Source organism: Heteronotia binoei, chromosome 17, assembly GCF_032191835.1.
Source record: "Heteronotia binoei isolate CCM8104 ecotype False Entrance Well chromosome 17, APGP_CSIRO_Hbin_v1, whole genome shotgun sequence".
In the NCBI taxonomy this organism is placed as follows: domain Eukaryota; kingdom Metazoa; phylum Chordata; class Lepidosauria; order Squamata; family Gekkonidae; genus Heteronotia; species Heteronotia binoei.
This window is the reverse complement of record NC_083239.1, coordinates 47,847,600-47,871,217: the sequence shown is the minus strand read 5'-3', so window position 1 is coordinate 47,871,217 and position 23,618 is coordinate 47,847,600. Positions and strand designations below refer to the sequence as shown.

The 23,618-nt window shown below is 52.5% G+C and overlaps 1 protein-coding gene across 1 annotated transcript in view; it reads left to right on the top strand.

Moving 5' to 3' along the window:
* Window positions 1-1,264: 1,264 nt before the first annotated feature.
* The window catches only part of TGFB1 (transforming growth factor beta 1), a 41,462-nt gene continuing 19,108 nt past the window's right edge, over window positions 1,265-23,618 (top strand). Inside the window, 1 exon segment of the mRNA XM_060257753.1 lies at window positions 1,265-1,682. Coding sequence (XP_060113736.1) covers window positions 1,265-1,682 — 418 coding nt within the window.

Here is a 23,618-nt window from a genome sequence, read left to right as displayed (position 1 = left end):
CCCCAGAGCACAATCATTTATGCAGTAGCTCCCAACTTTAATGCCAGCAGCTCGCAAATTTAATGCTAGTGGCTCACAAAGCAGAACTTTTGCTCACAAGACTCTGCAGCTTAGAGGGAACATTGTGAAGGACGGTTGCCAGCTCCTGGCTGGGAAATTCCTGGAGATCTGGAGGTGGAGCCTAGGGAGGGGAGATCTCCTGGCCTCGCCTGGAGGATGGCAACCCAACAGACTTGTGGGTGAAGTAGGTGAACTCTTGCTGGGAATGAAGGCTTGTCTTTTTAATGCAGGCCGGCTGCTGATTCAGCGATCAGATGAGGAAGGAAAGAAAGATGAGGAGAACGAGCAGAGAAGAGAGCAAAGGAGGGAAAAAAGAAAATGGAAAGAGAGAGGGAGAAAGACAGGAGTCTGAACCCAAGGAAGAGAGAAAAGAGCTGGGCCAGAGAGCTGTCCAGTGGCCTGTCCCGTCCTGTCCCGCTAGCCGGGGAAGAAGTTATATAGAGCAGCCCTCTGCTCACCCCCCTCCTTCACTTCCTGGGTGGAGCTGGCGCTGAGGAGAGACATTACCACAAAAAAAAAGAAGCACCACTGCTTTAAAAACCTCACAGCCTGCACTCAGCAAGTCCTGACAGGAGTGGTGAAATTACAACCTTCCTTTGCCGAGGAAGAGAGCGCGCAGGGCCAGCTGGCTCCAGGAGGGAAGGAGCAGCCGTCCAACAGTGCCGCAGCGGCGGGGTGGCCCAACCCTGAGGCCAAACTTGGCTCGAGCTTCCTTGTCGTGCCACGCTCCGGAGAGCTCTGGGTGCCTCCTGGCTTTGGCAGCTTTTCCGAGCCCCCTCCGCCCTGCCAAGAAGGGATCTGCCAAAGCCAACCGAGAACGGTGTGCCGGCACATCCCCAGGAGATGGCCGTCCAGGTTGCCAGGGCCCAGAGCCAAGGCTGAAGCCGGCGCCTCAAGATCTCGGGCGCTGCTGCCAGATGGGCAGCCGGCCGATGCCAGGAGGTTTGTCTGAAGCCTGAGGTGAGTCTCGCTCGCCCTTGGACGTTGGCAGGGCCCTTTCCGATGGCAAGGTCTGGGAAAGCGGCGTTGTGAGGTATTTCTAGACTCAGCAGGCAGCGGCGACGGAACTTCAGCGGAACTTCTGCCTGGTCAGATGCCGGAGGCTACTTGAGAGAGAACCGAGACACGAGACTCCAGAAATCCCAATCTTGGTTTGCTTGTTTGTTTCAAAGCTGAGAGCCGAGCCAGAAGGCGGGCGGCGGTCATGTGGCTGTCGGTTTCGAAAAGCGGTGCTGGGTGGGGCGTCGGCCGTGGCAGCTCCCCCTGCGCCGCTTGCAGCCTGGCCACGAGGCGGGACACGGGCTGGCTCTTCCTCGCCCTGCTGGCCCTGGAGTGCCTCTGCTCGGCCTTCGCCCTCTCCACCTGCAAGACGGTGGACATGGAGCTGATGAAACGCAAGCGGATCGAGGCCATCCGGGGCCAGATCCTCAGCAAACTCAAGCTCTCCAACCCGCCCGAGGTGGACCAAACGGACGTGCCTTTGCCCGAGGAAATGGTGGCTCTTTACAACATCACCGCTTACCTGATCAAGGAGAAGGTGACCGAGGAGCTTCGCGAGACCCCCCAGGAAGAATACTACGCCAAGGAAGTCCACATGTTCAAGATGTTGCCGTCCAACGATGGTGAGAGTTCTCTGAGGGTGCAGGGAGGTCTGTTTCATGGGGACAGAACGCTTGTTGCTGAGAGGGAGACTTTGAGGTCCCTGTTGTTGGGGGGGGGGGGGAAGGTTATGGTTGTTGTGCGATTGCATTAACACCTGCTAGGCCTGGAGAAATGAAGAGGTTTTCCCCTCCCCTACACACTGGCTCTCTGCTTTTCCACAACCCCAATTAACAAGCAGAGGGAAAGGAGAAGGTAGGACCAGAACCAACGGGGTTGAAAATTAAATCAGAAGAGGTTCCGGCTCAACGTTAGGAAGAGCTTCTGGTCAGTTCGAGGGGTTCCTCAGTGGAATAGGCTTCCTCAGGAGGTGGTGGCTCTCCTTCCGTGGAGGTTTTCAAGCAGAGGCTAGATGGCCATCTGACAGCCATGCGGATCCTGTGAACTTAGGGGAAAGTATTTGTGAGTTTCCTGCATTTTGCTGGGTTTGGATTAGATCAGGTGTGGCCAAACTATGGCTCAGGAGTCACATGTGGCTCTTTCACATGTATTGTGTGGCTCTCAAGGCCCCCACCACCAAAGAGGCATTTGTCTCTTTAAACCACTTCTCCAAGCCAAGCCAGCCAATGGCTCAGCTAATGCATTTAAAGCTGAAGTTGCTTTCTTTCTACCTCTCCCATCTGTTTGCAGCTCTCAAACATCTTGTGGCTCTCAAACAGCTGATATTTATTCCATGTGCCTTTTTCTGTAGCAGGAACTCCTTTGCATATTAGGCCACACGCCCTGATGTAGCCAATCCTCCTGGAGCTTACAGTAGGCCCTGCACAAAGAGCCCTGTAAGCTCCAGGATTGGCGACATCAAAGGTGTGTGGCTTATTATGCAAAGGAGTTCCTGCTACAACCCCCCCCCTGGTTTATTCTATGCAGCTCTTACGTTACGCAAGTTTGGCCACCTCAGACTAGATGACCTCGGGGGTCCCTTCCAACCAACGTTCCCTCTAAGCTGCAGAGTCTTGTGAGCAAAAATTCTACTTTGTGAGCTCCTGGCATTAAAGTTGTGAGCTCCTGTATAAATTATTGTGCTCTGGGGTCATCCTTCCTGGGCGCAGACAAAAATGCGTGAGCTGGAGGCTAAAAATCTGTGAGCTAGCTCATCCTAACTCAGCTTAGAGGGAACATTGCTTCCAACTGTATGATTCTATAGGAAAGGAAAGGTCCCCTGTGAGTCGTTTCCGACTCTGGAGTGACGTTGCTTTCACGTTTTCACAGCAGACTTTTTACGGGGTGGTTTGCCCTTGCCTTCCCCAGTCGTCTACATTTCCCTCCCAGCAAGCTGGGGACTCATTTGACTGACCTCAGAAGTCAACCTCAAGCCGGCTACCTGAAAACTCAGCTTCCGCCGGGGATTGAACTAAGGACCTGTTAAAAAGTTGGTAATTTCCTCCCAGCACATTGGGACAAAAACCAAAACCAAAACCCCAACTTCAAGCAAGTTTAGGCCGATGGGATCTGAGCTTGCTGAGGCTGAGATGGAAAAAGATCTTGGGGATGCCGTGGAGATGCAGGGGTGGAATTCTAGCAAGAGCTCATTTGCATATTAGGCCCCACCGCCCTGATGTCGCCAATCCTCCGAGAGCTTAGCTCCAGGAGGATTGGCTACATCAGGGGTGTGTGGCCTAATATGTAAAGGAGCTCCTGCTAGAATCCCACCCCTGGTGGAGAGATCAATTGAAAGGGTGCTGCAGCAGTGGGGGTGGGTAGGAAAGGCAAACTCTATGTTACGTCTTGTTAGGAAAGGAGCTGAGAAGGAAACAGCCAATATTGTAATGCCCCGTATAGATCTCTGCTGCGGCCTCATTTGGAACACTGTGTACCGTTCTGGTCACCGTCTCATAAGGAACATAAGGAACATGTTGGATCAGGCCAATGGCCCATCCAGTCCAACACTCTGTGTCACACAGTGGCCAAATTTTTTTTATATACACACACACACACACACTGTGGCTAATAGCCACTGATGGACCTCTGCTCCATATTTTTATCTAACCCCCTCTTGAAGGTGGCCATGCTTGTGGCCGCCACCACCTCCTGTGGCAGTGAATTCCACATGTTAATCACCCTTTGGGTGAAGAAGTACTTCCTTTTATCCGTTTTAACCTGTCTGCTCAGCAATTTCATCGAATGCCCACGAGTTCTTGTATTGTGAGAAAGGGAGAAAAGTACCTTTCTCTACTTTCTCCACCCCATGCATTATCTTGTAAACCTCTATCATGTCACCCCGCAGTCTCTCAAAAAAGGAGATTGCAGGGGTGGGGAAAGAACAGAGGAGGGGCAGACAGGACAGTTAGGGGGTTGGAGCCCCTTCCCTAGGAGGAAAGAGTGAAGGGTCTGGGACTTTTCAGTCGAGAAAAGAGACAACTAAGGGGACCTTATAGAGCAGGAGTGGCCAAACCCGCTTAATGCAAGAGCCACACAGAATAAATATCAGACGTTTGAGAGCCGCAAGACATGAACGTCAGACGTTTGACAGCTGCAAGGAAGGAGACGGAGGAGGGAGAGGTGCAAAGAAAGCAACTTTAACTTTAAACGCCTTCTCCCAAGTTGCCAGCCAACGTGGCTCGTGAGGGCTTCGAGAGCCACATAATGTGTCTGAAAAAGCCACAGTTTGGCCACTCCTTGTTATAGAGGTTTCTAAAATTATGAATGGGGTGGAGGGAGTTGACAAGGAGAACTTTTTCTCCTTCTCCCAAAAGCCTTAGAACCAGCGTTTCCTCTATGCTGCGGAGTCTTGTGAGTAACAATTCTTCTTTGTGAGCTACTGGAATAAAGTTGTGAGCTGCCGCATCGATTACTTTGCTCTGGGGCCATTTCTCCTGAGCTCAAACAAAAATGCGCGAGCCACAGGCTCAAAACTGTGAGCTGGCTCACACTAACTCAGCTTAGAGGGAGCCCTGCTTAGAACTTGAGGGTGCCCAGTGATGCCGACGGGCAGTAGGCTCAGGAGGGACAAAAGGAAATGCTACTTTGCACAGGGAGCCATTCAAATGTGGCATTTGTTCCCGGAGGATGTAGCGAAGGCCACAGGAATAAACAGCTTTCGAAGGGGATTAGACAGAGCCATGGAGGAGAGGTCTCTCAAGGGCTACTAGCCCTGGTGACTGAGGGGGACCTCCCCATTCAGAGGCCCTAAGCCTCTGAATCCCAGAGCCAGGAGGCAACAACAGGGGAAGGAAACGTCAGCTTCTATGTCTAGAGGAACTGGCTGGCCACTGTGTGAGGCAGGATGCTGAACTAGATAGACCATTACTCTGATCCAGTAGGGCTCTTCTGAGGTTCTTATGAAGGCCTCGGCCTCTGTGCCCTGGTGTTGACCCTCCAGAGGAACTGGTTGGCCACTGGTCTGATTCAGCAGGGCTCTTCTGAGGTTCCTGTTAGGGGAAGGCCTCGGCCTCTCTGCCCTGTTGTTGGCCCTCCAGAGGAACTGGTCGGCCAACATGTGAGACAGGATGCTGGACTAAGTACAACACTGCTTCGCTGCCATTCTTATGTTCTCAGTGTCTGAGCGTGGCCCATCAGCTTTGCGCACGGGGGCTCACAGGAAGGCTTGGCGTACCACATTTCCTCATGCCTGCCTTGGGGGTGGGATTTAGGCTGGCCGCTGCGTGTGGCTTGGGAGGGGCCAGGGAGGCCTTTGGACTCAGTCTTCCCATCTGCGAAATGGGAATAACATTCAACCATCTCCCACGGGTGGCTACAAGGATGGGGGGAGGGGAGCATCAACATGACAGGATGGGATAGGGCTTTTTTTTGTAGCAGGGACTCCTTTGCCTGTTAGACCACGCCCTCCTGATGTAGCCGATCCTCCAAGAGCTTGCAGGGCTCTTTGTATAGGGCCTACTGTACGCTCCAGGAAGACTGGCTCCATCAGGGGTGTGTGGCCTAATACGCAAAGGAGTTCCTGCAACAAAAAAGCCCTGCTATTAGGCCACACCTCCTGATGTAGCCAATCCTCCAAGAGCTTGCAGGGCTCTTCGTACAGGGCCTACTGCAAGCTCCAGGAAGACTGGCTCCATCAGGGGTGTGTGGCCTAATATGCAAAGGAGTTCCTGTAACAAAAAAGCCCTGCTATTAGGCCACACCTCCTGATGTAGCCAATCCTCCAAGAGTTTGCAGGGCTCTTTGTACAGGGCCTACTGCAAGCTCCAGGAAGACTGGCTACATCAGGGGTGTGTGGCCTAATAGGCAAAGGAGTTCCTGCAACAAAAAAGCCCTGCTATTAGGCCACACACCGCTGATGCAGCCAACGCTCCAAGAGCTTACAGGACTCTTCGTACAGGGCCTACTGTACGCTCCAGGAAGACTGGCTACATCAGGGGTGTGTGGCCTAATACGCAAAGGAGTTCCTGCAACAAAAAAGCCCTGCTATTAGGCCACACCTCCTGATGTAGCCAATCCTCCAAGAGCTTGCAGGGCTCTTTGTACAGGGCCTACTGCAAGCTCCAGGAAGACTGGCTACATCAGGGGTGTGTGGCCTAATAGGCAAAGGAGTTCCTGCAACAAAAAAGCCCTGCTATTAGGCCACACACCCCTGATGCAGCCAACGCTCCAAGAGCTTACAGGACTCTTCGTACAGGGCCTACTGTACGCTCCAGGAGGATTGGCTACATCAGGGGTGTGTGGCCTAATATGCAAAGGAGTTCCTGCTACAAAAAAAAGAGAAAGAAAAGCCCTGGGGATTGGTGTCTACTCTTTTAGTCCATTTGTTTTCGAACTTTCAGTGGAGAGAGAGCGGTAAATTGAGCCAGGGAGGTGAGGCAGACGGGAAATTAGAACTGCAAACATTGCTCAGGCCTCTGGGGGATTACTCCTGCTGTGAAACTGGGACGTTTCCTTCACCCTTCCCGAAATAATTCTGGACTTTACGCTCCCTCCCCCCCCACACTTGGCTTTTTAGCGAGAGGGCCTCAGCCCAGGCGGCCACATCTTCCTCCCGGCCCTGCTCCTGTGTCGTTACTGGTGCTTCTGCGCTCGCTGGATTTCTGCAGGGAGGAACACTATTAAAGGCACAGGCAATGCGGTCGTCGAGTCAGACAGCTGTGTTGCACCGAGGGGCACAGCGCAAAGTTCTCTTGCCAATAGGGTTGTCATGTTCCATTCAAGAAATGTCTGGGGACTTTGGGGGTGGAGCCAGGAGCAAGGTTGCGACAAGCACAACTGAACTCCAAAGGGAGTTCTGGCCATCACATTTAAGGGGACCGCACACCTTTTAAATGCCTTCCCTCCATTGGAAATAATGAAGGATAGGGGCACCTTCTTTGGGGGCTCATAGAATTGAACACCTTGGCCCAATCTTTTTGAAACTTGGAGGCTGTTTTGAAGAGAGGCACCGGATGCTATGCTGAAAATTTGGTGCCTCTACCTCAAAAAAACACGCCCCCCCCAGTCCCAGATACCCACAGATCAATTCACCGTTATACCCTATGGAAATCGGTCTCCATAGGGAATAATGGAGTGCCCACAGACGTTTCCCTCCCCCCTCCTTGCTTTCTGATGACGCTGAAGGAGGGGAGGGCCTCCAAACTGGGGGATCCCCTGCCCCCACCTGGGGATCAGGCAACCGACAGAGACTCGCGGGGAAATGGAGCAGGGAACAAGGTATACACCTCCTTGAAAAACCAGCCTCAAAAAAAATATATATAACAAACGATACTAATGTTTCTAAATACAGCAACCAAACATATAAAGTGAAATTAATCATGAAACAGACAAAGGCCACGTTCACACTCAATTCCCTTGATAGCCGAATTAACGCCGAGAAGATGAGAAGAGTAGTCCAAGTTGTGGAAAAGGTAGATCCAACGCTCCAGGACGTCTTCACAAATTTTAAAGAGGAGATAATCCAGTGCAGCAGGGTGCAAGGAACGCAACAGGGCCGTACTTGATCCCCCGTTTCACTAACAAGCTTCTACGAGCTTTGGAAAACCATCATACATTTGACAATCGAGCAGAGCTTCAAAGATCTTAACGACAACCTGCCTTTGCCACGAATTGGACTACTCTTCTCATCTTCTCGCCGTTAATTCGCCTATCAAGGGACTTGAGTGTGAACGTGGTTTTTGTCTATTTCATGATTAATTTCACTTTATACGCTTGGTTTGGTTGCTGTATTTAGAAACATTGGCATCATTTGTTATATTTTTTTGAGGCTGGTTTTTCGCGGAGGTGTATGCCTTGTTGATGATGATGATGATGATATTGGATTTATATCCCGCCCTCCACTCCGAAGAGTCTCAGAGCGGCTCACAATCTCCTTTCCCTTCCTCCCCCACAACAGACACCCTGTGAGGTAGATGAAGATATTGGATTTATATCCCGCCCTCCACTCCGAAGAGTCTCAGAGCGGCTCACAATCTCCTTTACCTTCCTCCCCCACAACAGACACCCTGTGAGGTGGGTGGGGCTGGAGAGGGCTCTCACAGCAGCTGCCCTTTCAAGGACAACCTCTGCCAGAGCTATGGCTGACCCAAGGCCATGCCAGCAGGTGCAAGTGGAGGAGTGGGGAATCAAACCCGGTTTTCCCAGATAAGAGTCCGCACACTTAACCACTACACCAAACTGGCACTCCCATGCTGGCTGTGGCTGATGGGAGTTGTAGGCCAAAAACATCTGGAGCACTACCGCCAGCCACCCCTGCAATAAGTGGAAAGGGCAGAGCACATGTGTGAAACTGCTCACAGCTATCTTGCTCAGGTTGGTTGCCCAGGCCAAAAGAGAGCATGGCATTGAACCGTTCGCGTTGCCTGGCGTGTGCTGAGACACCTGCAAGAAAAAGGCCTTCCCCTGCTGGCTTCTGGGATCGGAAATATTGAAGGGGCAGGCAGAACTGTGGGGTAGGCATCTGTGGGGCAGGCATCTGTGGGGCAGAGGCCAGGCCCGGCAAAGCCGAAGCGTTTTGCCCTGGCCTTCACAATCCTTGCCTGACATGACCAGCGACTTTAAAAAGGCAGAAATTACAAATAAATAAATTAAATAAAAAAAGAAATTCCAGAAAGGGAATTGAATCAGGGGTGATTCGGACGTTTCTTCGGTTTTGCCGAACCGAATGCACACCCCTACTGGTCATCTCTTGTGCCCTGATTCCAACACCATGACCTTCAACGGAAAGGAGCAATAGAAACAGTATTTATGGCCTCAGATCCTCTGCTCTCAGTCCCAGAGCTTTGCAGAGTTTTGGAGATGCATCTCAGATGTCATTCGTTCCTATGCTGGATCAGCAAGAACAGAGAGTGGTCAGTGGGTCTGATAAGTCTCATCACTCTCTCATTTCAAATACTTGATGGGCATTCAAAAGAAATGAGAGCCGGCACCATGGTGGAACGGTGAAGCATGTCAGACCTGTCCCTGAGAAACTCTGGTTCAAATTCCTGCTGGTGCCATGAAAGCTTCACTGGGTGATAGGGTTGTCAAGTCCAAGAAATATCTGGGGACTTTGGGGGTGGAGCCAGGAGACATTGGGGGAGGAGCCAGGAGCAAGGTTGGGACGAGCACGATTGAACTCCAGAGGGAGCTCTGGCCATCACATTTAAAGGGATGGCGCACCTTTGAAATGCCTTCCCTCCATTGGAAATAATGAAGGATAGGGGCACCTTCTTTTGGGGCTCCTAGAATTGGACCCCTTGGCCCAATCTTTTTGAAACTTGGAGGGTATTTTGGGGAGAGGCACTGGATTCTATGCTGAAATTTTGGTGCCTCTGCCTCAAACAACAGCCTCCCCAGATACCTGCAGATCAATTTTTCATTATACCTTTTGGGAATCGATCTTCATAGGGAATCATGGAGAGCTCAGCAGACATTTCCCTCCCCCCGCTGCTTTCTGATGATGCTGAAGCGGGGGGAGGCCATCCAAACCGGGGGATCCCCTGCCCCCAACTGGGGAGTGACAACCCTACTGGGCGACCTAGAGCTGCTCGTATGCTCTCTGCCTGTCCTACCTCACATGGCCGAAGCGCAGTAAATAAAGGAATCAACATGCACTCTGCACTTGCTCAGAGGCCTCCCGTTCTACCTCAGCATTGGGGGTTTTTTTAAAAGGGTGCCAGCACTGATCTCTGGCTCAAAATTTTTTAGAACCCACTGAGGACGTTTATGAGATGTAGGCGATAAATCCAGGCGGGCAGCCGTGCTGCTCTGAAGCAGCAGAACAAAGCAGGAATCCAGTAGCACCTTTAAGACCAACAAAGTTTTATTCAGAATGCAAGCTTTCGTGTGCATGCACACTTCTTCAGACAAAGAATGAGGTACAGTATAGATAGATAGATAGATAGATAGATAGATAGATAGATAGATAGATAGATAGATAGATAGATAGATAAATTTATTGTCATTGTTCTCAAAAAAGAAAATGAGAGCAACGAAATGAGGTGCTCTTCCACAAACATACCAACGCATCAACACCCACAAAAGGACATATGCATAGACCATTTAAATGCATCTAAAAACAAATAATCATTCATAACCCTGCATTTCGCCTAACCACGGCACTTGGATAGAAGCTGCCCTTGAATCTATTTGTCTTAGCCTTCAACAGTAAGGAAAGGAAAGGAAAGGAAAGGAAAGGAAAGGAAAGGAAAGGAAAGGAAAGGAAAGGAAAGGAAAGGAAAGGAAAGGAAAGGAAAGGTCTCCTGTGCAAGCACCAGTCATTTGCAACTCTGGGGTGATGTTGCTTTCACAACGTTTTCACGGCAGACTTTTTACAGGGTGGTTTGCCCTTGCCTTCCCCAGTCCGCTACACTTTCCCCCCCAGCAAGCTGCGTACTCATTTGACCAACCTCGGAAGGATAGAAGGCTGAGTCAACCTTGAGCCGGCTACCTGCAAACCCAGCTTCCGCCGGGGATCGAACTCAGGTCGTGCAGTGAGCAGAGCTACATATAGCTGGTGGGGTTTAGAATGCAAAGTGGCACAAAGTGAAAATCCGATAGCAGAGGAGTAAAATTAACAAATCCAGAAAACCTTTGATCTGAGTTGCATTAGCGTGGGAAACCAATTCAACAGTAACACCTCAGGAAGTTGGGAATGTCTGTTAATTATTCGATTGCTAATAAGCCTGGGTCAAAAGCCTGGGTCCTTTGCAGGCGAGAAAGGCAAAGGATACCCAATCGCAGTCGTAAGCAGTTAGCTCCGGAAAAATGGCCCCAGAGCACACTAATTGATCCAGCGGCTCACCATTTTAATGCCAGTAGTTCACAAAGTAGAATTTTTGCTCACAAGACTCTGCAGCTTAGAGGGAACATTGGTCGTAAGATCTGTGCAGGCTTAGCTGAGAGAAAAAGAAAGACCTTCCAATTCCAACCCCCCCCCCTTCCCTCAACATCCACTTCCTTTCTCTCTGCACGACATACAAGCTGCAGTATTTTCAGTTGTGCAACCGGCTGGCCGAGCCACCGAGCCCAGCTCCCAGAACAAGGCCTCTTCTTCCGATGGTCGACTTTTTTATTTTTGCAAATTCAGCTCACTGTCGCCGCTGCCGCCTTCCAGGAAGGTGGGGCAGAGAGAGAAAGGGGACAGCTCGGTTGGTTTGGAGAGCATCCTGTTTCTGGGGAAACCGCTGGCCGCGGCAGGCCCCGATTCACGGGGCGTGTTCTCCGTGGGGGCCAGTAGCTAGCCTCCCGTGGGTTTGATTCATTCAAACAGGCAGGGCTATTTTTGTAGCAGGGACTCCTTTGCATATCAGGCCACTCCCCCCTGATGTAGCCAATCCTTGAAGAGCTTACAGGGCTCTTCTGACAGGGCCTGCGGTAAGCTCTTGGAGGATTGGCTGCATCAGGAGGGTGTGGCCTGATATGCAAAGGAGTCCCTGCTACAAAAAAGGGCTGCAAACGGGGCAAGTCAAACTGGGGATTCCTCTGTGCTTTTTCGGATATAGTCGTTTGCTTGTGTAAAGGTTGCCAACTTCTTGGTTTTTCACAGACCAGGCCTCTGGGCTTTGAGCCCGCGGAAACTGACGCATACAAATTTAATAGGGGAAGGCCCCCGCCTCTTCACTGCCTCTCTGTGCCACAGAAAGCAAAACCGTGTGCCAATCCTGCACATCGAAGCTGCTGTTAAAAGCACAAGAGCAGGGCTGATTGAAAAACAAAACAATTGGCAACTCTAACAGAATCCCGCCAACCCCATGGCTGAAATATTAGCATGGGGGGGGGGGGGTTGTAGCAGGAACGCCTTTGCATATTAAGCCGCACCCCCTGATGTAGCCAATCCTCTTGGAGCTGACAGTAGGCCCTGTAAGGAAAGTCCTGAAGGCTCTTGGAGGAGTGGCTACATCAGAGGGGTGTGGCCTAATATGCAAAGGAGCTCCTGCTACAAAAAAAGCCCTTCGCTTTCTGAGCAGTGGGAAGTGTATGGCTCTCGGATATTTCCCTTCAGTCTGTTCTGGAGGCTGGTTGTAGGGTTGCCAACCCCCAGGTGGGGGCAGGGGATCCCCCCGGCTTGGAGGCTCTCCCCCCCTCTTCAGGGTCATCAGAAAGCTGGGGAGGGAGGGAAATGTCTGCTGGGCACTCCATTATTTTCTATGGAGACTGATTCTCATAGGGTATAATGGAGAATTGATCTGTGGGTATCTGGGGCTCGGAGGGAGGCTGTTTTTTGAGGCAGAAGCACCAAATTTGCAGCATAGCATCCGATGCCTCTCCTCAAAACACCCTCCAAGTTTCGAAAGTATTGGACCAGGAGGTCCAATTGTATGAGCCCCAAAAGAAGGTGCCCCTATCCTTCATTATTTCTAACAAAGGATAGGCATTTAAAAAGGTGTGCGGTCCCTTTAAATGTGATGGCCGGAATTCCCTTCGAAGTTCAATTGTGCTTGTCACAGCCTTGCTCCTGGCTCCACCCCCAACGTCTCCTGGCTCCACCCTCCAAGTTCCCAGATATTTCTAGAATTGGACCTGGCAACCTTAGCTGGCTGGCGCTTCCCAAAAACAAGACACCCGCCCCCGAGTAACAGATGTTGCTTGCCACCTTGAAAGGGGGCAGTTTGTGTCTCTGAATGGGATGTGGGCACAGGAAGGGGGGGGTTCTGCCTCCCCCACTCCGACTGAGGAAAGATCCAGCCGTAATGCTTGGATCCGATCATCCCACCCAGACTGCAGCTGTCTTGATCTGACTCAGGGTGTAATTACCTGGCTGGGTGGGGCCACGCTGGCACCCAGCCCAAACGGAACTGAGACCCGCAGGCCGGGGCGAGGGCTTGTACCGTTCGTGTAGTCTCTTGAAGATAAGATGGCACTCCGGATAGCGTCGACACGTGCCAGCTGGGGTGGCTGTGGAGCGGCCCAGGCTTGAGCTGCGTGCCCGAGATCTCTCCTGTGGAGGCACCCACTGCTGGGGTTGCCAGCCTCCAGGTGGTGCCTGGAGATCTCCCACTTGGAAGACTGATCTCCAGCTGGCAGAGATCGACTCCCCTAGAGAAAAGGGCTGCTTGGAAGGGTGGGCTCTAGGGCACTGTGCCCTGTGGAGGCCCCTCCCCTCTCCTGGCTACACCCCCAAAGTCTCCAGGTGTTTTCCAACCCAGACCTAGCAACCTCATCCACTGTCTTCGATGATCCCCTCACCTCTTGGCCCCCTCACGTGCCCTGAGGAAAGCCAGTGTTCGACTAGGTCTAAGGAAGTAAGAGCCACATAGAATAAACGTCAGATATCTGAGAGTTGCAAGACATGGATGTCAGATGTTTGAGAGCCGCAAGACAAGGAAGGAAGGAAGGAAGGAAGGAAGGAAGGAAGGAAGGAAGGAAGGAAGGAAGGAAGGAAGGAAGGAAGGAAGGAAGGAGGGAGGGAGGGAGGGAGGGAGGGAGGGAAGGAAGGAAGGAAGGAAGGAAGGAAGGAAGGAAGGAAGGAAGGAAGGAAGGAAGGAAGGAAGGAGGGAGGGAGGGAGGGAGGGAGGGAGGGAAGGAAGGAGGGAGGGAAGGAGGGAAGGAGGGAAGGAAGGAAGGAAGGAAGGAGGGAGGGGAGGAGGGAGGGAAGGAAGGAGGGAAGGAAGGAGGGAGGGAGGGAAGGAAGGAAGGGAGGGAGGGAGGGAGGGAAAGAAGGAAGGAAAGAAGGAAGGGAGGAAGGAAGGAAGGAAGGGAGGGAGGGAGGGAAAGAAGGAAGGGAGGGAGGAAGGAAGGAGGGAGGGAAGGAAGGAGGGAGGGAAGGAAGGAGGGAGGGAAGGAAGGAAGGAAGGAGGAAAGGAAGGAAGGAGGGAGGGAAGGAAGGAGGGAAGGAAGGGAGGAGGGAGGGAAGGAAGGAAGGAAGGAGGGAGGGAAGGAGGGAGGGAAGGAAGGAAGGGAGGGAGGGAGGGAAAGAAGGAAGGAAAGAAGGAAGGGAGGGAGGGAGGAAAGAAGGAAGGGAGGGAGGGAGGGAGGGAGGGAGGAAGGAAAATAGATGGAGGGAGGAGGAGAGGTGGAAAGAAAGCAACTTTAAATACATTTTCAAAGCTGCTGGGTGGCTTGGCTTGGAGAAGTGATTTCAAGAGGGAAGCTTCTGACAAGGCAGTGGGGACTTCAAGAGCCACACAATCTGTGTGAGAGAGGCACATGCGGCTCCTGAGCTGCAGTTTGGCCACCCCTGGTCTAAGGAGATTCAGATCCAAAGCCCAGCTTAACCAGGAAGCCCGGTGGCTGACCTTGGGCCAGCTGCTCTCTCTCTCTCTCTTTCTCCTAGCCTGACCTACCTTGCAGGGTTGTTGTGGAGATGAGGGCACTGGGAGGACTCGTGCTTCTTGGAGGAAGGGCAGGGGAGACTCCTGAGAGATGTCGAACAGGCTGGTTTTAAAGGCCCTGGTGCAGAGGAGTGGAAGTCTGGCCCACCCTCTTGAGGACGGCTTATTACGGCGGCCAGCTTTTCCAACTGGGGTGTGCTCCTCCGCCTTGAACCCCTGAGTGAGTCACAAGAAGGTGCAGGTTTCCCTGCTGTGGGTTGTGTGTCCGGGAAGTTGTCCTTGCTTGGTTTCTGCAGACCAGGCTTCTGTGAGGAGCTAGGGTGGCCAAATCCCTTCGCTGCTGCGAAGGACTCTATGGTACCATAGAGTTTTACTGTGATTCCTAGAGTGGCGTCCCCAGCGCAATGACGTCACATGGCAATGGGACTCTTCGGGTGGGGATTCCCCCATCAGCGTTGGGGCCCCCCACCCGCAGCTGGAGTTTGGCCGCCCTATTGGGAGCACAGGGCCATTTCATTTGTAAAACCTGGCCGATCCCCCGATATTTACTGAGTCAGACCTGGCAATCCTCTCCATGACTGCTGACCATGGGTGCTAGGTCCAACTCAAGAAATAGCTGGGGACTTTGGGGGTGGAGCCAGGACCAAGGGTGTGGCAAGTACAATTCAACTCCAAAGGGAGTTCTGGCCATCACATTTAAAAGGACCACACTCCTTTTAAGTGCCTTTCCTCCATTTGGAAATAACGAAGGATAGGGGGATTTCCTTTTTTGGGTCTGGAAACCTTACAGACATGTTCTGAACCTTGTAGGTCTCCTGTGAATGTATTGTTAAGATCGGGCTCCAGTGATAAATGAGCCTCCAAGCTGAAGACGGACGAATGAAACGTCTTGCTATCTAGAACAGACGTCTTTGGAAGGGCTTCTCTTAGTTCCATGAACTAAATACTGGACTATTGTCTCTCCTTTGTGATTGGAAAGACTGCTTTTGAGCTGTCTTCTGTTAATTTTTTTCTTTTTGCTACATGCTCTTTTCTATTTGAAGTTCCCGGTGCAAGCTTTGTCAGAACACCACCGGCCTTTACATTGCACTGTCTTGTTTAAAATTTGTGGTGTCTCTTAGCAGTTTTTTTTTATTTACCCAACTGGGGATTGGCAAATGGCGACCAGACTGCTGACCCCTAACATAGGAAGACTTGTCTGTGGTTCCCAGGGGAGAGCGGAACAGCCTTGCCTTTCGGCATCGGCCAAGCGCCTTCCCCTTTTCAACGCGTCCCTTCAGTCATCCAGACCACGAAACCAGTTGGTGACGGAAGGGACAGCATGGATGTCTGGGAGGGAGAGGGCGGGAACCCACACAGAATGTTGAAATATACCCTTCGTTTCCCAGTCACTACCCCTCCCCGCCCCGTGGCAGTTACCACAGGAATTCTGTCAGGTTGCTCTGGCGGGGAGACTCTGGGTTCGGGTCCATGCGAAGCAGAAGAGCACATCACTGTCTGTGTGCTCCTGCGCCATTCTGGGCCCTTGGCAGGGTTCAGCCCCCTCCCCCGATTCCACAAAGGTTGGATTGCTCAAGTCTTATTGCTGGCCTGATACACAGAGGTAGGGTTGCCAGGTCAAATTCAAGAAATGCCTGGGGACTTTGGGGGTGGAGCCAGGAACAAGGTTGTGACAAGCACAATTGAACTCCAAAGGGAGTTCTGGCCATCACATTTAAAGGGGCCGCACACCTTTTAAATGCCTTCCCTCCACTGGAAATAATGAAGGATAGGGGCATCTTCTTTGGGTGCTCATAGAACTGGACCCCCTAGTCCAATCTTTTTGAAACTTGGAGGGTCTTTTGAGGAGAGGCACTGGATGCTATGCTCTAACTGTGATGCCTCTATCTAAAAAAAAAACAGCCTCCCCAGAGCCCCAGATAGCCATCGATTCTCCATTATACCTTATGGGAATCGGTCTCCATAGGGAATAAAGGAGTGCCCAGCAGACATTTCCCTCCCCTCGCTTTCTGATGACCCTGAAAAGGGGGTGGGGAAGGCCTCTAAATTGAGGGATTCCCTGCTCCCACCTGGAGATTGGCAACTCTATCTGAAACACAGAGGGATGACAAAAGGGAAACTCTCTCCCAGTAAGGGGTAAGAAAAACTGATGGATGTGTGTGGGTCAGGCTAAAGTTCAAGGCCTGTGACCTTAGACCAGGGGTGGGGAACAGAGGCTCTCCAGATGCTTTTTGTCTACAACTCCCATCAGCCCCGGCCATTGGCCATGCTGGCTGGGGCTGATGGGAGTTGTAGGCAAAAAGCATCTGGAGAGCCACTGTTCCCAGTGGGGAGGGACGGTGGCTCAGTGGCAGAGCATCTGCTTGGGAAGCAGAAGGTCCCAGGTTCAATCCCTGGCATCTCCACTAAAAAAGGGTCCAGGCGAATAGGCGTGATAAACCTCAGCTTGAGACCCTGGAGAGCCGCTGCCAGTCTGAGTAGACAATACTGACTTTGATGGACTGAGGATCTGATTCAGTATAAGGCAGCTTCATATGTGCCCCACCCCTGCCTTAGACCATAAACCTAAAGGGAGTTAGTAGGCCAAAGCAGGGTAAAGCTTACTGTGAGGGAAGGAAGGAAGGAGTCGAGGATGGGGAGGTGGGGGGAGAAAGAATCATAAGAGTTGGAAGGGATCTCCTGGGTCATCGAGTCCAATGCAGAGAATTCACAAATATCTTTCCCCCTCCACGCCCCCAGTGACCCCTGCTCCATGCCCAGCAGATGGCCAAAACCCTCTAGGATTCCTGGCCAAACTGGCCTGGAGAAAATAACTGACTGACCTCAAAGTGGTCATCGGCATTTCCCTGGGTGTGTAAGAAAAGTCCATGAGAGCTAAGCCCTGATGCAACCCTTCCGGCCCTCCTCCCTATGATTTGCCTAAGTTCACAGGATCTGCATCGCTGTCAGACGGCCCTCTAGCCTCTGTTGAAAAACCTCCAAGAAAGAAGAGCCCACCACCTCCCCTCCCGAGGAAGCCTGTTCCACCGAGGGACTGCTCTAACAGTCAGGAAGTTCTTCCTCATGTTGAGCTGGAAACTCTTCTGATTTAATTTCAACCCGTTGGTTCTGGTCCAGCTTTTGGGGGGCAACAGAAAAGAACTCCACACCATCCTCTATTGCAGCGGTCCCCAGCCTTTCTGGCACCAGGGGCTGGTTTTGCGGAAGACAATTTTTCCATGGACCAGGGGGAGCGGGGGGAGGGTGATGGTTTTGGGATGATACAATTGTGCACTTTATTTCTAAAATGTTTGATGTGGTGGTTAAGTGTGCGGACTCTTATCTGGGAGAACCAGGTTTGATTCTCCCACTCCTCCACTTGCAGCTGCTGGAATGGCCTTGGGTCAGCCATAGCTCTGGCAGAGGTTGTCCTTGAAAGGGCAGACTCTTATCTGGGAGAACCAGGTTTGATTCCCCACTCCTCCACTCACACCTGCTGGAATGGCCTTGGGTCAGCCCTAGCTCAGGCAGAGGTTGTCCTTGAAAGGGCAGACTCTTATCTGGGAGAGCCGGGTGTGATTCCCCCACTCCTCCACTTGCAGCTGCTGGAATGGCCTTGGGTCAGCCATAGCTCTGGCAAAGGTTGTCCTTGAAAGGGCAGACTCTTATCTGGGAGAGCCGGGCTTGATTCCCCCACTCCTCCACTTGCAGCTGCTGGAATGACCTTGGGTCAGCTGTAGCTCTGGCAGAGGTTGTCCTTGAAAGGGCGGACTCTTATCTGGGAGAACCGGCTTTGATTCCCCACTCCTCCACTTGCAGCTGCTGGAATGGCCTTGGGTCAGCCATAGCTCTGGCAGAGGTTGTCCTTCGAAGGGCAGCTGCTGTGAGAGCCCTCTCAGCCCCACCCTCCTCACAGGGTTTGATTCCCCCACTCCTCCACTTGCAGCTGCTGAAATGGCTTTGCATCAGCCGTAGCTCTGGCAGAGGTTGTCCTTGAAAGGGCCGCTGCTGTGAGAGCCCTCTCAGCTCGACCCACCTCACAGGGTTTGATTCCTGTGGGCCTCCAAACCTCAGAGTCTCTCCAAATCATGTGAGAAGTCTGAGATGCTCAAGAATCAACCGTTAGCATCCACAGTCATGCAGGCAACAGACCTTATGGGCGATGCTGAATGAAGGCTTGGGGTACGGGAAGACTGCAAATTTTAGTCTGGAGACCAAGTCCTGTGAGGAAAGGTTGAAGGAGCTGGGCATGTTTAGCCAGAAGAGGAGATAGGATCACCATCTTCAAGCACTCGAAAGGCTGCCCTATGGATCAGCCGTCCCCAACCCCCAGGACGTAGACCTTTAGCGGTCCGTGGCCTATTAGCAACCAAGTTGTGAGTCATGTAATTATTTCGTTATATATTACAATGTAGTAATAAGAAGACGACGACATTGGATTTATATCCCGCCCTCTGCTCCGAATTTCAGAGACTCAGAACGGCCTACAATCTACTTTCCCTTCCTCCCCCACAACAGACACCCTGTGAGGTGGGTGGAGCTGAGGGGACGCTCACAGCAGCTGCTCTTTCAAGGACAACCTCTGTCAGAGCTATGGCTGACCCAAGGCCATTCCAGCAGCTGCAAGTGGAGGAGTGGGGAATCCAACCCGGTTCTCCCAGATAAGAGTCTGCCCTTTCAAGGCCAACCTCTGCCAGAGCTATGGCTGACCCAAGGCCATTCCAGCAGGTGCAAGTGGGGGAGTGGGGAATCAAACCTGGTTCTCCCAGATAAGAGTCTGCCCTTTCAAGGACAACCTCTGCCAGAGCTCTGGCTGACCCAAGGCCATTCCAGCAGCTGCAAGTGGAGGAGTGGGGAATCAAGCCCGGTTCTCCCAGATAAGAGTCTGCCCTTTCAAGGCCAACCTCTGCCAGAGCTATGGCTGACCCAAGGCCATTCCAGCAGCTGTAAGTGGAGGAGTGGGGAATCAAACCCGGTTCTCCCAGATAAGAGTCTGCCCTTTCAAGGCCAACCTCTGCCAGAGCTATGGCTGACCCAAGGCCATTCCAGCAGGCGCAAGTGGAGGAGTGGGGAATCAAACCCTGTGAGGTGGGTGGGGCTGAGAGGGCTCTCACAGCAGCTACCCTTTCAAGGACAACCTCTGCCAGAGCTACGGCTGACCCAAGGCCATTCCAGCAGCTGTAAGTGGAGGAGTGGGGAATCAAACCCGGTTCTCCCAGATAAGAGTCTGCCCTTTCAAGGCCAACCTCTGCCAGAGCTATGGCTGACCCAAGGCCATTCCAGCAGGCGCAAGTGGAGGAGTGGGGAATCAAACCCTGTGAGGTGGGTGGGGCTGAGAGGGCTCTCACAGCAGCTACCCTTTCAAGGACAACCTCTGCCAGAGCTACGGCTGACCCAAGGCCATTCCAGCAGCTGTAAGTGGAGGAGTGGGGAATCAAACCCGGTTCTCCCAGATAAGAGTCTGCCCTTTCAAGGCCAACCTCTGCCAGAGCTATGGCTGACCCAAGGCCATTCCAGCAGGCGCAAGTGGAGGAGTGGGGAATCAAACCCTGTGAGGTGGGTGGGGCTGAGAGGGCTCTCACAGCAGCTGCTCTTTCAAGGGCAACCTCTGCCACAGCTACAGCTGACGTAGGTGCAAGTGCAGGAGTGCTGTACCTTGAACACCAAAATATATGGCAGATTTGTACCCCCCTTTCCCTAGGGTTGCCAGGTCTCCCCCCAGTCACTGGCAGGGAGGAAGGGGGTAGAGTTGCCAGATCCAGGTTGGGAAACTCCTGGAGTTTTGGGGGTGGATCTGGAGAAGGACAGGGACCTCAGTGGGGTACAGTGCCACAGAGTCCACCCTCCAAAGCAGCCATTTTCTCCAGAAAAGCTGTTCTCTGTCGTCCAGAATGACCTGAAATTCCAGGGGATCTCCAGGTCTTACCTGGAGGATGGCACCCCTGTGCCTCCCGGGAAGGTCATGAGGCTCACTGGCTCTTACCACAGCCTCCCCCCACACAAAAAAAAAACCAGCCAAGAGCTAGGCAGGCTTCAGATTCAGCAGGAGCTCACAGGAGCACAGCTCCTGAACCTTTCTCCACTTCTTGTGTGATTTTGGGCCGCAGGTTGCTTGCTGGCCTTTTGACTGCAGGGGATGGGTGGCCAAGTAGAGTCCCAGGTGAGTGAGGCCCACTTGGGTTGGCTGCATCTCTAGCCAGCCCAAGCAGGCCTCACCCGCCCGGGGCTCTCCTTCCTTGCGTCGGGTTGCTTTTGGCTGGTGGGGGGATGGCATATGCTCATGAGTTATGCTAATGAGCTCCCCCACCTATTGTTCTACAAAACGACCCCCAGAGCTGGGGATGTGAGATAACTATCCCACCTCTCTGTTTATCCCCATTTTACAGCTGTAGGAAACGGAGGCTGGGATAAGAGATATCTGTGTTGCAAGCCCCCCTTATCCTGTTATCTGCGGGGATGTAGAAACCTTGAAATAGATGGGGAATTTCCTGGAGGGGGGGAAGCCGTAGAGGCTGTTTGGGAGAGACATTCGTTATCTCTGTCTCTGCAGCCGTAAAACCGAAACCCTCCGTTTTGAAGATATGACGGTGGGTCTCTCTCTCCCCACCCCATCCCCCCAAGTCAAGTGGAAACCTCGCAGAGTCCTAAATATGGGAACCGGGGAGGAAGGGAGCTTTAGAGTTCCTCAGTTCTTTTCTTAGCATTGATAAGGAAGTGGGTCCTACTGGTTGCGCTAAAGAATGGGCCTCCAGCTGCGGGCCGGGCCTTTGGAAACCGCTCTCTGAAAAGCTTTCAAAAGACTGCTGTTTCTGCTTGTCACATGTTTTCTTCCCCCCTTCCTTTGGCTCTGCGTCTGAACGCCATATGTGGGCTGCCCGGCCTTCCTGAGTTTTCAGCCTGCTAGCAAAAAAAAAACCAGAGACCGTTCCCTGAACGTCGCAGGGAAGAACTTGCAGTGGTGTTGATCTGAGGCAAGATGGGATAAGAAACTGCGCCCCCCCCCCCCTCCCGAAACCCCTCTGATCTTGCAAGGAAGAGAAGCTTAAAAATAGGCTCTTCCTGTAGTATAAATAGATGCCGGAACTGCGTCGTGTGGGTAAAGAAAAGGGTGGCCGGTGGGGGGTGTTTGTGTTTGCGTCAGGCCGGCGGCTTTTGGAGAGTTGGTGCGGCCTTGGGATCCGATGCTCCGGTTTGGACAGAGAACTTCCTGGGGTCAAAACAGCTGGGAAGAATCCCCAGATGCCTTCTTCAGAGCCAGTCTGGTGTAGTGGTGAAGTGTGTGGACTCCTATCTGGGAGAACCGGGTTTCATTCCCCACTCCTCCACTTGCACCTGCTGGAATGGCCTTGGGTCAGCCATAGCTATTGCAGGAGTTGTCCTTGAAAGGGCAGCTTCTGTGAGAGCTCTCTCAGCCCCACCCACCTCGCAGGGTGTCTGTGGTGGAGGGAGAAGATATAGGAGATTGTAAGCCCCTCTGAGTCTCTCATTTAGAGAGAAGGGCGGGGTATAAACCTGCAGTCTTCTTCTTCAGGGCCCCTTAAAACGTAAGGCAAACTTGGGCACGAGCTCAGGGTAGTCATGCCAACCTCCAGGTGGGGCCTGGAGACACCCCAAATTTGGGAGGGATGGTGGCTCAGTGGTAGAGCATCTGCTTGGTAAGCAGAAGGTCCCAGGTTCAATCCCTGGCATCTCCAAAAAAGGGTCCAGGCAAATAGGCGTGAAAAACCTCCGCTTGAGACCCTGGAGAGCCGCTGCCATTCTGAGTAAATACTGACTTTGATGGGCCCAGGGTCTGATTCAGTAGAAGGCAGCTTCATATGTTCATACGAATGACATCAGATCTCTGAACGACAGCGATTGGTTCCCCTGAAGGAAACGGCTGCTTTGAAAAATGGACTCTGTGCATTGTAGCCTGCTGAGGTTCCTTTCCAGGCTTTGCCCCCCCCCCCCCAATCTCCAGGAATTTTGTAGCTCAGAGTTGGCAACCTTTATCTGAACTCTGCCTTTTAAAAAGAGCACGGCCCCTTTAAATGTGACAGCCGGAACTCCCTTGCGAGTTCAGTCCTTCTTGTCACACCCAGGGGTGGGATTCTAGCAGGAGCTCCTTTGCATATTAGGCCACACCCTCCTGATGTAGCCAATCCTCCAAGGGTTTACCAAAAAGAGACTTGGAAGTGCTTGGAGGATTGGCTACAACAGAGGTGTGTGGCCTAATATGCAAAGGAGCTCCTGCTAGAATTCCATCCCTGGTCACACCCTTGCTCCTGGCTCCACCCCCAGGTCCCCTGGTAGGGTTGCCAATCCCCAGGTGGGGGCAGGGGATCCCCCGGTTTGGAGGCCCTCCCCCGCTCCAGGGTTGTCAGAAAGCGGGAGGAGGGGAGGGAAATGTCTGCTGGGAACTCTGTTATTCCCTATGGAGATTTATTCCCATAGAAAATCATGGAGAATTGATCCACGGGTATCTGGGGCTCTGGGGGGGGGGCTGTTTTTTGGGGTAGATGCACCAAATTTTCAATATAGCATCTAGTGCCTCTCCCCAAAATATCCCCCAAGTTTCAAAAAGATTGGACCAGGGAGTCCAATTCTATGAGCCCCAAAAGAAGGTGCCCCTATCCTGCATTATTTCCTATGGAAGGAAGGAATTGAAAAGGTGTGCCGTCCCTTTAAATGTGAGGGCCAGAACTCCCTTTGGAGTTCACTTATGCTTGTCACAGCCTTGATCTTGGCTCCACCCCTAATGTCTCCTGGCTCCTCCACCAAAGTCCCCAGATATTTCCTGAGTTGGACCTGGCAGCTGTACTGGCAATCCTAACCTGAGACGCCCCTCTCCTGCAGCTTCTGATGCTTCTGGGCCCTGATGGGCTCTGTTGTCAGCTCTGGCTTCACTGTTCAGCCTCCCCCCCCCCCCCCCGCTCCTGCTCACAGAAATCTGGGAAGTAGGGTTGCCAAGTCCAATTCAAGAAATAGCTCGGGACTTTGGGGGTGGGGCCAGGAGACATTGGGGGTGGAGCCAGGAGCAAGGGTGTGACCAGCATCATTGAACTCCAAAGGGAGTTCAGTAATCACATTTAAAGGGACCACACATCTTTTAAACATCTTCCCTCCATTGGAAATAGCAAAGGATAGGGGCACCTTCTTTGGGGGCTTGTACAATTGGACCCCCTGGTCCAATCCTTTTGAAACTTGGAAGGTGTTCTGGGGAGAGGCATTGGATGCTATGCTGAAACTTTGGTGCCTCTATCTCAAAACACAACCCCTCCAGAGACCTGTGGATCAATTCTCCATTAT